Consider the following 16,432-nt stretch of genomic DNA (forward strand, 5'->3'; position numbering starts at 1 on the left):
AGTTACCGTGGCAGAAAAAGCTTCATGGCTAAGGCACACAGTAATATCTCAAGGATGTCTGTAGAGGACCATGGTTGGCAGCAATATAAAGACAGTGTCTCAGGAGAACTCTTCACTGCTCTTGCTGTTATGATCCCTGATTTCGAATGTGAAGCTGCCAAATGTGGAGTGTTTGTGCTTTGAGTAAGTATAATGGATAACAAGTTTGTGGCTGTCATAAGGCAGGCTGCACCGTGGATCCTAGAGACTGGGGGCTAATGCTAATCATCTGCCCACAGATCACTTCCTCTCACAAACAGCTGTATTTGGTGTCTTAGAATCCTTGATTTAAACCTCTGTTTCTTCCCTGGAATACAGCGTGTTGTTCGTGCTGATACTGCTGTAAAAATGGGTGTTAAACTGGTTGAGCACAGAGTTGCTGTAGCCAAGATGGCTGGAAGGCACAGAACTGGACCACTCTCCCACACCATGACTGGGGATATTAGAGTGTGGAGAGTAGGAGTTAAATCCCACCATACTCTGCCCCATTTTGTCAATGGGTTCAGAGCTGAGTCCCAAAGGCACCGAGCGGCTCCCTGAGTTAGAGCTGTTAACGTACGCAGTCATACTGGAGAGGAAATTACTGAGGCATGGGCTGCTGGAAGATGGGGGTGGAGACCCTTTCTCAGGTGAAGCATCAGTCCCAGGTGATGAGTTTTCCAAGATATCCTGATGTTCTGCAGCTTTGGGGCTGCCAGTCAGGGCACCATCCTCTGATTTCTCAGGCACAAGAGTGGCAGCACTAGCCCCAACATCAGATTTCCTTTTCCTCTTCCTGCGAAAGTTTCCATTGTCAAACATCTTTTCACAGTTTGGGTCCAGAGTCCAGTAATTCCCTTTTCCTGTCGAAGGGGACAGAAGTGCATTTGTAGTTTAAAAATATGCACATAGACAGCAAAGAACAGTCGTCTAGGACTTTACAACCTTTCTCTCATTTCACAGAAACAGAAAATTGCATGAGCCAAGAACGTGGGTATTTTTTGATCACACGAAAGCAGAAGTCTGTTGAATTTAGGAAGAAGTGTAAAGTTTTGGGCTGTAACCTTTACCCCTGATCCTTCACACAAGTAAAATTAGAAGTGGAGCCACTGGGAGGTCTTTTTGGTTTTGTTTTCTTGTTGAAAGAAGGAGGTTTTCAGTGTATACCTGGTTCTCTGAACTTACAGCAGAGAGTAATCAAGCCCCATAATGGGTTGCTCCTCCAGATTCAGTGGGGTAGGGTAGGTTTCTAACAAGATAGAACCAGACTTTTTTCCCTCTGTAGCAGCATAATTGTACATTTTTTTAAATGTTCCCAGTGTTTCTAAAGAGCTATTGATATAAAGCAATAAATAAATGAACAACCTGACAGGTTGGAAATGGCAGAGGCGTGATTCCAAGCAAAATGTTATTCGAAACAAAGAAAAGAGAAACAGCCTGCTCTCCTCTTGACAGTTATTGCTGACTCCCTAAAGCCACTGGATTTCTTTGACAAATCTCAGTTTGCCTTATCCTCTTTCCATTAATTCCCAGTTAAGTTTGACATAAGTCATATGAATTGCAGTAAATGAATTTTGAACTGCTCCAGTACTTGCTGAGCCTCACGCTCAGCACACTGCTTAGTTCTCAGAGAACCCCCTTCCCTGCAGAGATTTAACAGCAGCACTGATTCAGACCTCAACTGTGCATAGCTGCCTTCTAGGTCAGACCGATGGAAGTAGAAGAGCTCCCATGTTTATGTCCCACAGCCAGGCTCTTCTGCCTCTTTACAATGTATTAGGCATTCTTAAATTAATCAAGTTAAATTAGAGGAGGTAAAGAGATGAGGAGAGAGCTATACCTGGGTCATCTTCATCTCGGGGCACCTTCTTGAAGCAGTCGTTGAGAGACAAGTTGTGGCGTATGGAGTTCTGCCAGCCAGCTTTGCTTTTGTTATAAAACGGGAAGTTGTCAGCCACATATTGGTAGATCTGACTGAGAGTCAGCCTCTTTTCGGGAGCTCCATGGATAGCCATGGCAATAAGTGCAGAGTAGGAGTAAGGTGGTCTAACCAACTTCATAAGCTCTTCTTGGGATGGAAGAGGAAGCCAGCCAAGGTCAGTTCCTCCCAATCCATGCATGTTGGGCAAGAGCTGCCTTTGCATCCCATAAGACTGAGGAATGAAGGGACTAGCATTGGATCCTGGGAGATACGGTGGTGGGGTGATGGAAGGTCCATTTAGCCAGAGGTAAGGATTGGGAGTAGCGTTGTAATCTGTTGTCTCAAAGGTGCTTGGTCGCTGTGGACTAGGGATGTTCTGTGGATGGAAAAAGTTCTCATAGTAGATACTCATCTCTGGAGGTTCTTGTCCAATATTTGGAAACTGGGGGCTGCAGCGTGGTGGAGAGTGTGCGTGCAGATCAAAGGAGCTCATGCTCTAACACAGGCAGCTGGTGCGTGGTGCCACACCTGCACTAGTGCTGCTTTCCCGGGACAGGTGCATCCCCCGTGCCCTTCCCTACCTACTTATGCACCTGTAAAGGCTCCAGCTCGTGCTCCAGGCTCCACCCCACAGCCCTGAGTGGCTGCAGATGAGGACGATATCCTATTTGGAATGCTGGCAGTCCCAGCCAGTCATTGATGTCACATCAACCAAACGTGAGAGTTACTACTCTTTATCTTCTCAAATGAATGAAGGAATTTTCCACTAATGTGATGCACATAAAGAAAGCCTAGGGTGCCTTGAAGTTAAAACCCCTAATCAGAGATTCTCCTCTTTCTGCCTTTCACAATGAGGCTTTAGCATTTGTTTTTCTTTTTAATGAAACCCATTTTGTGCTGCTGCTAGTAACAACTCAGAATGCAAAAGCCATTGTCACTTGTCAATGAACAGTAGGTGTATAAATATATATACTTTTAAAAAAAAAAATTAAAAGAAAAAAAAAAAGAAAGAAAAGGTCAGACCTCCTTTTCTTTCTGTAATTTTAATTGCAGAGTTGCTTGTACTTCCCTCTAGGCACCCAGAGTGCTACAGGCAAATTCTGTAGCTGGTTACTCACGTGAGTAATCTTAGTGATATAAATGGAATTACTCCCTAAAGTAAGGACTAATCTTGTGAGGGGAAAAAAAAAAAGCTTAATCATCAAACCTTTCTTTAGAGCTTAAATTGGTGAATTGAGATGGGAAATCATTATTTGCTGCTTCCTTTTTGCTGCGTGACTGGTGCAGAGAGCTCATAAAACCTCTTAGCAGTTTTTCCAAACAGGAGAGAGGCAGTGTTCAGCACAGCTCCTTTCAGCTCATTTCCAGTAATTTCATTTATATACAGACAGAAGTTGATTCCTTAGAATTAACTAACAGGGAAAAACCTCTAGCCTTTTTATGACTTGGAAAAATACTTAGTGCCTTGCCTGACACCCTGCGCTTCCGAAGGAGGGAAAAGCAGAGCTGCAATCTCATCAACACCTCTTTCAGAATAAGGACAGTTCTTACAGCTCTGTCACTGCAGGGAACACCACACTGTAGTTAAAAGCACAGATGCAGTCCCCTGCATAAGAGTTATTTGCATTTTTTTATTATGTTTAAGGCACATAGATATATTTGGAACTTAGCTCAACTTTAACAACCCAAGCAATTAAAGAAAGTCTTGGTATGACAAGGCCTTTAAGATGGCTCTAGTCCCATAATTTCTGCAGAAACACGAGTTTTGACTTGTAGATTTGAATTCCTGGCTTTATCAGGCACTTTCCTGCTTTGTCATACATTCACCATTTTACTTAATTGTTCGTGCTGTGGCATCACCAGGATGCCCTGCCCCCTTGGTAAGCATTACAGCTCCACCAGGGTCATATTCATACTGTTGATTCTTTGAAAGGTAAGGAAAAAAATTTCACTGGGAATACAACCGGTGCAGTGAGTACCGTGTGACAAGCTAGCCTATTTGCCAGCTCAGAAATGCATCTCTACAGCTGCTACTTGAAAAATACATGCTTCCACTGCACATCAAACCATTTGTAGTACAACTACAGACAAGCAAGTTGCTACTTTAATTTGTGTGACAGAGTTCAGAGTTTGTAAATGCTAAGTAGCCTATGCAGAGATACATGGTAAACAGAAAAAAAGCTAAGTGGAACAGCACAGGATGACTTATTTTCTAAGTGTCAACTGCTGTGCAAAAGGTGACTTGGACAGAAAACCAAATGGTAATTCATTTTTCAGGAAGTACCTGTGAGTACAATGCCCTCCTCATGAAAGCTATCTGAAATGATCTTGAGCAACATTGCCTACAGCTTCGTAATTAGCTTAGTGATATACAGCTATATTTAAAAAGTATACATGCAATCCTGCAAATATTAATGGTACAAATACTGCTAATAAAACCCCCCATTATTTACAGAAGAGTCAATGGAACAAAACATGCCATTCCAAATGCCCAAATGAATAAAACCAGGAATTATTTTTACAGTGAACTAAGACCCAGAATACAGTATAAAAAGAAAACAAGAAATTTCTTATCTTCTCAACAAATTGCATTTTTGCCAAAAAAAAAAACCTGAGAACAAGAAAAAAACCTTGTAAACTTCTTACTGCTCAGGGTTCATTTATTAGAGGAAGTAAAAATTCACCTAGCTGCATTGTGGACTTGGACGAATGGCATTTAAATACTTATTCCCTGAGGTGCTCTGCATGTGTAGTTAGTTAAAATACACTGAAGTGGGTGCTGAGTGAATACACGTTTTGAAAATATGCCAGGCTTTACAAAGGAAGAAAATATTACTTCTGCAACCAGAGACTGATGAATGTTGTAAAATGTCCTCAGCAAATTCACCTGTAGGAAGTTTTGGTGCAGTGCATTTTAGGTAAGGTCAGCCCCTGGCTGTGCTCTGCAGCTGACTGAGTGCATGTTACTACCAGACCTAGCTCAATGTGGCACCTGAGCAAAGTATTGCACGGAACAAAGTGAAGCAAGGGCTGAGGTGAAGAATGGCAAGGACTGCCTTCAGCAGCACAAAGACAGCTGTGGCTTTCTGCCTACAACAAAGCTGTGGATGCTCAGCAGGGCTGAGTTCAGCCCAGCCAAGAATACTGCCCTGGGTTGCTCACCACTATGACTCCTGATCTTGGCAAGGCTGGGAGGAGAAGGTGGCAATCCCACAAGTGGAGAAAGGAGAAGAAAGATTTCTGTATAAACAGACTGGGAAAAGGCGATATGCTGACCAAGCTATGCAACAGATCACACTCAGGGCTGAAAAAGTCTAGAAATAAAAAGGAGGCTGATGCTGGATTCATAGTTTAGTAATCCATACTTCCAAATGCATTTGGTTTGGTGAGGTTTTTGTAGGCAGGAGACGTCATGTTTTTAACCCTCCATTTTATTATAGGACAGTGCTTCACAGCACTCGGCGCATGTCTCTACGAGTAGTTGAAAGCCTGATCAGCCATAGATTGTTGTTAAACCAAAGATGGTTGTCAACTCTTCTGTCATATGAATATTTGCTTCTCTCAGTTTCATAAGTGAAACTCCAAAATCTGCAAGGTCAAGGCCAAGCCCCTGCAGAACTGTTCTCCATAAGTTTTTTAGGTCAGTTCCCATGTTTCCCTCTACTCCAGCAGTTATAGACACAAATATTTCTTAATGCTGATTGCCCTTTTGTACGGGAAATCATAATTGTCTGAAATCTTGTGTTATGAAACTTTCCAACTAATTTAATTAGAACTGGGATACCTCAGCATTTTCACTTAGGCTCCAACGTAACCTATACATTGAGCAGTTGGGAAATGCAGTGACTTGGGAGAACCACTTATACACCAGCACCACAGCAGGAAGCAAGAGCACAGGGGTCAAAAGGTAGAGAATAACATGGGGAACTCTCTACACTTCTGCAATATTTTGGCTGAGATCCTCCTAACTACCTTTTTAACTGAATTTTTTTAAATGATAAAGCAAAATAAAACATGATACCTGCTAGTCTCATAAGCATCTTTAGGTCCTCACACTGTTTCATAATATGACAGTTTTAAGAGCACTTAGATCAAAAGCACCTTGCCTGCACGATGCCAATTACAACACAGATAAACCCACTCCAATGGCTCAAACAAGTTCAGCATTTTGTAGTGGTAACTTCATCCTGGCAAACCTTGCAACATATTGCACATCATCTGTCCCTCATACAGCAAACGTACATACAGCACTCCACGTCATGTACTTCAGCTAATTAGTCAGAAACGAAATTGGCTGTTTACATGTGATCCAGATCACGACACCTATTGCCAGATAATCCCATGGTGCAGAGATCTAATTTTAATGAATATGAAGCTTTAGCCTTTGATGTTGACATTCTGTATAATCCCAATCACAGTGTATTAGCACAGCTGTTGAAGAGAAGTTGGTACAAGATATTAGTAAAAATTGTTTTTAAAAGGAAAGAGTTCACATACAACTCAGAGTTCCATGCAACCCACCTTGTTTCAAGCAATTCAAACACTGCATTCAGAACCAGTTCAGTACCCATTGGTAAGACATTTTCATATGCTGACAAATTATCTATATTCTCAGTTGTCTGATAGACTACTTGCCGAAATCTTCATGACTTAGTCTAATAAACATCTGCCCAACGTATGCACAAAATAAAACACACCATCAGAAGAAAGAAGGTGTAGTAGGCAAAACAATGTCATCTCAAGGCCATTACAAAAGCAGAGGAAATGTAAAATACAGTATTGCAAAACAAGGGAACTGAGCTTTATTTCTAGAAATGTGGGTTGAACATTAAATTAATGGAAAAGGCAGTATCATTTGGATCTCTGCCATAAATGCTGCAATGCTAGAATGCCCTTTGACTTTTTAAGTCTTTCAGAACACAACCACTGTGGATTTTTAAAGCAACTTTATAACTAGGGCTTTAGAAGACTGTAAAACCTTACAAGGGCTAGTAGCTGCTTTTTGACCATGAGAACTATGATAATAAAAGTAGTCATAACGCCTGCTTCAGCAAAGGCCTTCCATCACCTCACCAACTTGTAACACGGTAGGAGGATTAGGTGTCCCCTGACTTATGCATTAGTCATGACAGCCCATAAGCAGAAAAGAATCTATAGCTTCCATTTGGCTACCTATGGCTCCCATGGGATCTGCTGCAGTTGGACACACTGACATGCTCAGCCCTACAACGGCCTAAACCAGACACGGAGAGATTCTGCAACAAATTCCTCTCATTATAGAATCTAAGCTGTCTCTCAGTTACTGGAAATAAGTACAAATATAGATACCTCAGTCAATCATACTTCGACACCCTACTGCTACCAGCTTCTGAACAGCTGAAACACTTGTCTATTGCAGATATCTGCTTATTCTTCTATTTTTGCCACTAAATATTTGTTTGTGATAGTGAACATCAGTTGTGTTTACCAAGGAAATTAGCCTGTATACCTTTACAAAACCCCTCAAAGTTTAAATTCTTGGCTATTTCAACGAGATGCACAACAGGATTTCTACAAAGAAAAAAGAGCAACATGCTAACACTTCCGTTTCAGTCAGATTTCAGCACCAAGGTATTTGCTTGTAGAGATAAACCAGCTCCTCCCACTCCACAGTTTAAATGAAGATCTTGTTGAGAATACATTACTTTAGAAACAAGATTTTTCAGAAAACAATTTTTTTTTTTTTTTTTTAACATTTAGTTCACAGTATACTACATCCTTTGGTACTTGCATAACACTAACACTTCATGAAAATTAATTAGCAACTAAAACTGATAAGAGAATTGGTACAAATGCAGTGAACTACTCTTTGGACACACACAGACACAGATAAACTTCACGTTGTTTAAATGTAACCAGGGTTTAACTGCAGTAAACTAAGATCATGTAACTTGTGAATAGGGTGATTTACTGTGTTAATAATTCTTGCACTTCCAGTTGCTCCACTTTGGTGTTGCTGGTACCTGGGCAGATGGATCAGTAGTTTGAGTTGCATTATATGGACAAATTATCACAACTACTTACCTCCCCCTAGTGACAATTTTTGAAAATGTATCAAAGTAGTCTGGATCTGCCCTAAAGATAACTTAAGGCAGCAACAAGTTTTTCTACTGGCATGATCGTTGTTCCCTTAGAATATTACATAGCTCTAGATTTGTAAGTCCGGGATCTGTAAAAATAACCAATGGTATTAACTTTTTAATATTAGAATCCCGTGTTTGCTTTGAAATTCTGTGCAGAAATTTTGGTCAGTTTAGAGACTCACGCCTTTTTTTTTTCTTTTTTTTTTTTTTTTCTACTAGTTTCCTCTGCTCTTTTATTTTCCAGTACTGCTCTCCAGTGGTATTGTCTCCATGTCTTGTGAAAGAAGTCTACATGCAGTTGTTTAATTATACAAATTCAGGCATTGTGCATTAGTACTACTGAGTGTGTCTCTAAGCACTCCTGAGGCATTTCTGAGTGTGTTTAAACAACTGAAGTCATGTAGCAAAGACGTCACATTACTCAGTATCTGTAGAATCCAGGTATCTAACCATAACATGGTTTATTTTATGATAAAGTACAACATTCCTAGCTAAAGGAGCTGCATCTAAACCAACTCTATCCATGGCTGTTTTCTCAGGTATAAAGATGTGTGAGCAAACATGGAGGTTTTTTTGACTTTTTCTAGTTACAGGAAGATACCTACTACTTCACCTAGATAAGTCTCTTTTCTTGGGTGCTGGCCTGCCAACTCAGGGCATAGATACCTTAAAATGACTGTTTTCTGACCCTCATCACCTTTCCTGTGCCTTTTGAGTCAACCACTATTTAAATCCATTGTAATACCATCAACAGCCACCTACCATCATCTGAACTAACCCAAGTTAATGGGAAGGCCTGTGAAGTGTTAACAGTGAATGAGAAATCATTCATGCCTCTCAAATTAATCTGTTAGTAAGTGCAGGCTGAATACCCACATGCATAATTGAACACATGGAGCTGCAGCACACACTAACACTCATGAAGAAAACATCAACACAGAAACCCTATTTGTTCCATCACAGCCACTCACGGCGGCTGTCTCTTTCTAGGCTCAACCATACAAAGGATCACTCATGGCACAGTGGAGCTTCCTACTATCCTGGAAGGAAAAAAAAAATCCAAACCACTGAAAGGGGATACATCTATGAAAAATACCCAATAAGGTCAAAATGTCCTCACTTTATAACCATGATTAAATTTATCTAACATTTTGAAGTTTGTGAAATCCACAGCCCACCTGAGGTTTGTTTGCAGAGCAATTATTCGTTTACAGTGTTAATGTTTAGCACACAGTGCATCATGATAGCAAATCAGAATAGGAAATACAGACTGAGCCAATAAAGAACAGCTACTCTCCTCACTCCACAGCAGTAACTACTGCCAATGCTGAAGTCCTTACAACTGAGGGCAGCCCCTGGAATGTTGCTCAATATTCCCTCTGAAAAGGACTTTGAATGTCTAAGAATGTCTAAGAGCAAGAATGAATTCAGAAGCAAATATAAGTAAGTACTATACTAGTGACTACACAAAGGCATCCAGGATACGAGATGGCTGCAACCTTTTTTCATGGAAGTTTCCACACTCCATGGAAAAAAAAAGTTTTATGTAACAAGAGGGACAGATACTCCTCTAAAAATTAATGAGAGGAAGGATCCTTACACTGTTTAAATTTTCCTCCCTCCTCAGAAATGTTTTTTTAAGAAAGGGATGACACAAAAGATGATTTGGCTTTGAATTGGCTGAGTTCTCTTGATTCTCTGTGAGAAGGATCCTGTGTTTGGCTAAGTTATTCCTTCTATTTTTCTACACTCTGGAGAACTGACCTATGCGTTCAGTTTGAAGAGAATGCCCTAGTTCTAGACGGTTCCCATTGATGTTGCCATATACATAACCAGCCTCTAGGATAAATGTTTCATCTGTTAAATAGCTCTGCACTGAAGCTGGAATAAAAAATGGATCTTTTGGTCTTTTCATGATAGTTAAGCTAAACCCTTTAAAGTGGAAGAGCAAGTTATCATAGAGAATCATGTGATTAGATGGCTTGAAACACAATCCTGGACCTCAGCTGACTCAAACGGAAACCAGATTTAATAACAAACCAACCCATCTTCTGTCTTACCATGCTATTTTAGGAACACATTTAACAGCTTTTCTTGTTTAGAAGTTCCTTCAACTCATGACTAGGGTAGAACAGACCTACCTGGGAGCTCAACAGGTTGTTAGTGGTTTCAGTTATATCAGTATTTCAAAGATGTTTCCATTGCTCTTACTTGGGCTGAAATAAGAATCCCTTGATAATCAGACAGACATGATAGAGCTGCTGTAATATAGTGACATTAGTAAGCAGCTTCAATTCAGAATCTGTATAGTTATAAATACATAATAAAATATAATTATATAATCAAATAGAGATTTATCCTTGTCCAAAGCAGAAATTCATGCTCATTAGTACAGTCAGTGTCAAAGCTCATTATGACACTGAGTATAGAATGCACTGTGTGATTTACTTGCCATCGGTTGTTAAATGACTAAGAGATTTCATATTCAAACTGATCAGGTCAAATAATCTACGTACACTTTCTCAGCAGTTTCCCAGCATCATTCATCCATGGGGATTCCTTGCACATACCTTCAACTCATTTTGAACGAATGAGTCTGCTCCAACATTGCCACTAGCAATGTAGCAAGCAGCAAAACAGCCAAACAACAAAAGCAGTGAATATCAAAAGTCTTGAAGAGACCCACACAATCTCTGAATCCAGTTTGTGGTTGAAGTTCCAGTAACTTTAGAAATATGACACAAAAACATTAACCTGTCTACCCATTCCCTACTTCTAAGAGCTGTGAACAAGCGCCTGGCACAGGTTTATTGCTTTTTGCCAGTTCAGGTTAGGAACTGCTCTACTGCCTGCAAACACTGAGTAGAATATAGTAGCTGGTGCTCACAGCTCCTCCTCATCACTACTCTGGCTACTTGATGTCCTCCAAATGGAGAAAAAAATTCCTTTGTTATTCCACTATAGCTTCCCTGTATTAGTAACTGTGGGAGCAAAGTGTCTCTGCATCTCAAATCTCATACGGAATGCAGAATAGTCCACCATGTCGATTATAGAAATTCTGTTGTTCAAAGACCAGGGTGGCACCAGGTTCCTTCAGCTAAAACATGGTGAAATTGGACACGTTCCAGACTCACATGGTCTTCTACACTACTACAGCTAATGTCCATGTAACGCATGAGTAACATACCCAGTAAAACGTACTTACGTAGTGTTGAACTGCCTTTAGTTTAACAGACTGTCCTGAGTTGATTTAACTTGTTTGTCATGACCTTCTATCAACTATGAAAAAGCTGGAAAAGGAGAAAATCGCTAATTTAAAATTCTGCACTTCTGAAATTAGAAAAGAATTCCATCCTCTCCAGAGAGTGAGAATCCTGCCTTAATGAGTCTTTCAAGGAAGGTGAGGGACTTGGTGAAACCAATCTGAGAACTAAAGAAAAAGCCAGACTAAACACTATCAACAAGGAAATTGAAAACAAAGATCAAAGATGCCTAAAGTGTCTGTGGACTCCAAACAAAATAAGTAATAGGCCACCCATCACCCTCACTGAGGGCTGGAACTAGGCGACCTTCAAGGTCTTTTCCAACCCAAGCCATACTATAATTCTCATCACCCACAATTTCCATTGTCTAATAAAAAAGATTACAGACTGCACGTGATACAGATCAAAAGTTCTATGTCAAGCAGTACCTGCAACAAATGCACAGGTCTATCACACATTAATTCTCAGTTCAAGAACACAATGTGTTCCTAAGGTCTGTAAAATCTTTAATAAAACTCTCCTTCCTGCTCAGAAACTCGATCCTTACTGACTTATACCCTGAACTCTTTCCTATTGCTCACACCAGTTATTTTTGATTGAAATTTTAAGAGCATTAACTTCCTCCAAAAAATTAATAATTAAGTCACAATCTCATAATGAGTACTTATAGTATCACTACACAACACATACAAGAGCAGGCTGGATACCCAAGTTAATTACAGAATACTCCAGAATAACTTGTTGTAGCAGAAAGCAACCATTTGCTGCCTATGGCCAGACCTTACGCAGCAGTGATGCCGCAGCTCTTCTGGAGCTAGACCCTGGCACTAGTGTCGTGCTGCGCTCCACCAGAGTTTCCCTGGGTGTAAGTTCAGACTTTCCCTGGGTGTAAGTTCAGACATCCAGCTAAGAGAGCAGACACGGCACGCAGCTTAGCTGCACCTTGCACTGTGGCAGTGTCACAGCTGCCCACAGGCCAGCACAGAAACTCTCAGCTGCACGCTCAGCCTTTCTCACCCCACGCCAGACAAATTTCTTATTACAGACTCACAGGTGTCATGCAATCCAGAGAGTCAGACTGCTCCTGTCCAGACTATTTGAAACATCTAAAAGAAGGGAAATAAACTCTGATACAGAAAGCAAATGAAAACATAGTTGTGTCCAGAGACGTTTTTCTGACCTTGCATGCTGCACGGTGGTGGGATGATGAAGCCACCCCTGGTTCATTAATGCCCTGGGACAGCAACCAAAGCCTGGCCCTATCCTGGAGTAAATTTCTGCCCTCTGTGCTTCACCTCACAGTACATCAAACCCCTAGGTTCTGCACCGTCTGTGCTGTCAGCTTGTGACAGAAATAATCCATGCTCCCCTACATTTTAAGTCAGACGTTGCCAGGCTGCCATACTCACCCTTTATTTTCCCAGGGCAGCACTTGTTCTTCATACTATATTGTTTATAGGAACTAAATGTCAGGGTTCACTGTTTCTGGAAACTTGTTAGTGGGTGGAGATTGTTATCCAAACATCCTTAAATTCCCAGTTCCACATATGCCCTGTTCTTGGCAGTAATTTTTTTAAATTTTGCTTTTCTGCTTAGAATTGGTTTCTAGGATTTCAGGCTTGAAACAGATCCACAACTGGGCTGCCAAGAAGCGGACAATCTGTGATATAGTACAACTAATAAGATTTTTGTTGATATTTGGTAAATTAAGTGTAAATCTAAACTCTTAATCAAAAATTATACTAAAACCTGAGCAAAACAGAAGGTGAATCTTGAACCACTAGCTAAACACTCAACACCAAACATCCTTTAGACATTGCACTTCTGCCTTCCTGATATTTGTTTCTGGGCTCTTCCTTCCCTTCCATTCATTGTACTGTTTTATTTTGAATCACAGTACTTTAATTATAATTTATAGTAAAAGTAGTGGAGCTAAAATTCATTTACTCCACTATAACATGAAAACAGCTGCAAGACACAAACAAAAGGTAACTTTTTATACGGGTATCCTTACAAAGAATAAACAGTTAGTAAATCATTCTTTTCTTGTTTCCAGTAGAACCAAGTCTTGTCTTTTAAAATACTTTTGATATGGTGATATCAATATTTCTTGAATGTATCTTCAAATAATATCTAAGGACAGCCTGACTACCTTCCCTCTCCTTCCCCCAGGTTAGCAAGATGTTAAATATGCACTCCTCACCCATTTACTTTCTCCCAGTCACAGATAACCAAATTTATTTAGCCAAGGCTTTTTTCTAGGAAAGCTTTGATCCTCCTCTGTGCTTCCTCAGAAACAGTATCAAGTTCCTGTCAAAAGCCAAACTGAACAGAAAGTCTATCAGTATCCATGCCAACAAACGCTATAGTTAGGGTTAAAACTGGACCCATTTTGTTTTGCTGTCTATGGTTATTCTAGTGAAAAGTATTTCTTGGTGCAGTATTCATTCCAATGGCAAATATTTCAAACTTCTCACAGAAAATAATCACTAATTATTTTTGTAGAAAACTGCTTCCCACTGACAACTTAAAAAGAGGTCTCAATTCATCAAACAAATCATTCACACTGAACGAAAAGGTGTTTAGAACAAACTCAAGACATCTTTCCATTGATTCAACCACTCAGCAAGGTGTGAATCTAACTTTTTTGCCTTTCCCCTATCCATAAGTGGCAACAAGGCTGGTCTCTCCCATTCACAACACTATGCGTGATCATATTTTACTTAATGAATATAAAGCTATAGAAGTGTCTGAAACAAAGGGATGGGTGAAGGAAATTGTTTGCCTTTCAGAAACCTTTATATTTGGATAACGTACTTACCTTTAGAAAGAACTGACAGGTTATAAAAAAATCCCAAAATGCTGACCTGCAGTGCTGTCTAGCTTCATGCCAATCAGGCATTATCTTCCAGCTGTACCTCATGAGTCAAAGACGCAGAAAATCAATTTGGAAAGCAGAAAACTTGAACTGAGAGGATTCTGTTTGCTGTCAGTAAGAAGCTATTACCTTACATATGATGATATCTAGAGATTTCAAGGAGAAAGGTTCAAGGGAAATAATTTTTTAACATTTTATTGATGAACAGCAGGAAATGCAGCTTTTCTTTATCATACTGCTTGATGTAATAGCAAGTTTTACATGTGGAAAACTACTTTTGCATGGTCTCAGAATAACAGCCTCAGTTCTGAAAATAACTCGGGCATATGATGTCACAGCCGTGGCCATCACCCTGAGAAAGGCAGAGGATATGGAGCAGGGCGGTGGGAGCAGCAGAGGGATCTGGGGACTGTAAATCCAAATACAGCTACAGAATAAACTGTCAGTGGCTCTTTTGTGCTGAGCCATTTGTTGCCTTGTCTACACTGCCAGCAAGAGTTTAAAGATAGCTGGAGTGTGTCTATACAAGCCACACAAAATTTTAACTTTATGCTCTTTGAGAAGAGCAGGGTCTGACATGATGCAGGAAGTGTTGTGGACAGCCTTTGAATACGTCCTTCTTCCCAGGAATAAGGTTTGTTCCAAGGGAATGCACAATGCCCTCTGAACTGTACAACCAGAGACTCAATGAACTTCTCTTCCAGATCCTGCCAGGCACACCCTGTAGTATTTTCTTCTCATGTTATTCCTGTATCTGCAGCCCAAGTAATTTATCAGAGCCAATGAATACTGTTCATATTTTCTATTAGCCACCTATGTTACCAGTGCCTTTCTTTAGAGCATACAGGGGTCTAACACAGGATGTATATGTTATTTTGGGTTGAGAGGTGGTCTTATAACAGGAAGAATTACAGGTCTGTAGACGAAGACTTGAAGTGATGCTCCACAGACTGCTTTCCATCTTCTAGAACTCTGGAAATACGCTGAAAAAAAACCAGAGGGACAGGGTTCCAAATGATACAACTACTTCTGTACTGGATTCATTTGGATGTATTATTAATTACTAGGTTGTGGCCTTAAGTTGTGGCTAAAGAAAAAAAAAAAAAAAAAAAAAAACCACGTTGACAAAATTCTGGATATCCTGAATTAATTTCTCTATCCTGCAAAACCATAAACCTGTATTTAAACCTGTCCACATGATTCCAATCATGCTGTGAAAGCATTACACAAATGGATTTTCAGCTTTATCCAGTTCTTCTTCAGACTTGTAAAACAGGATATTTTGTCCTTTTAATTTAATGTGCTATTTAAATTTAAATGCGTGTGGATGAGATCATGATGAAAAGCTGTGAGTCCTAGGTGTGAAAAGAACAAGTATGCAATAAATTGCATATAAGTGAAATCCTACAGACTTCAAATTAATAGGTTATTCTTGTTCCTACGGGTAAAACACGATTATGAACATATTTGAATGCAGATTTTCCTACACATTGTTCTGTGGACCCTGAAGGCACTATCTGTATTTTTTAAAAGACTGAAGAAACTAATGAGCGAAAACAAAGCCTAGTCACCAGAAACAACAAAATTTTTAAAAAATCAAACTTTTATTTGAAAGGTCAGCAGAGAGATGACATGAAATTCTGTAGTGTGACAGATTAAATGTCACCCTCCTTGGAAAAAAAAAAAACAGGAAAACTTTAAAACTTCTGAATCTTAATATCTGCACTGAATATACATTTTTGCTTTCAAACAATACATTAAATTTAATAGTTTCAATTTCGTGAAGTTTCCACAGAAATGGGTGAAGGGTTTCCTACTCCAAACGAAGACAATCTGTGCCAAGCAACACTAGTGACTCAGCGTAAGACAGTGTCTCCTTACAGAGGAGCACCTCTGACACCAGAAATGGACTCACCCAGGGCATGTGTTGCCGTATAGTCTAGGCTTTCCTTACTCGGATGTCACTAACTGCCTGATGTAATTGAATTAACAGGAAATAATTGCTTTCCTCTTTTGCTACTAAACGTTATGCAATGCAGCTCTGAGAGATGAGCGGGTCAAACGAGCCATCTTGTGGGCCAGCTGCAGTAGTGCAGCGCTGAGCCTGCCCTGAAGCCCCACCCAGGCACACCCCTGCCCTGCACAGCACAGCCGGAGGGAAACTGCTGCTTCCCGGGAGTTCCCACTCCCCTCTCTGACGAGAGAAGTAAAAAAACCAAAACACCCCCCC

General features: G+C 40.2%; 2 protein-coding genes across 2 annotated transcripts in view; both read right to left on the reverse strand.

The window, feature by feature from the left end:
* Positions 1 to 327: 327 nt before the first annotated feature.
* Positions 328 to 2,432, reverse strand: FOXI1 (forkhead box I1). The gene is made up of 2 exons (XM_008949582.1): positions 1,859 to 2,432; positions 328 to 881 (listed from the first exon to the last, which is right to left on the reverse strand). Exons 1-2 carry the CDS (start codon positions 2,430 to 2,432, stop codon positions 328 to 330), a joined length of 1,128 nt encoding a protein of 375 aa, XP_008947830.1.
* A 12,678-nt stretch (positions 2,433 to 15,110) lies between these two features.
* LOC103781860 (dedicator of cytokinesis protein 2-like) overlaps positions 15,111 to 16,432 on the reverse strand; it is a gene marked incomplete at its 5' end in the record, with an annotated part of 52,798 nt that continues 51,476 nt past the window's right edge. The window contains one exon of the mRNA XM_008949583.1: positions 15,111 to 15,185. Within this exon, the coding sequence (XP_008947831.1) occupies positions 15,111 to 15,185 (75 nt within the window). The remainder of the gene's footprint in view (positions 15,186 to 16,432) is intronic.

The sequence above is a fragment of the Merops nubicus genome, unplaced genomic scaffold, assembly GCF_000691845.1.
Source record: "Merops nubicus isolate BGI_N331 unplaced genomic scaffold, ASM69184v1 scaffold22991, whole genome shotgun sequence".
Classification (NCBI taxonomy): Eukaryota; Metazoa; Chordata; class Aves; order Coraciiformes; family Meropidae; genus Merops; species Merops nubicus.

Excerpts from the sequence above, each read along its gene's own strand:
- FOXI1 (XM_008949582.1), bottom strand. The coding sequence starts at position 2,432 with ATGAGCTCCTTTGATCTGCACGCACACTCTCCACCACGCTGCAGCCCC. Across the intron at positions 882-1,858 it reads CCGAGATGAAGATGACCCAG|GAAAAGGGAATTACTGGACT; the intron begins GTATAGCTCTCT and ends CCCCTTCGACAG.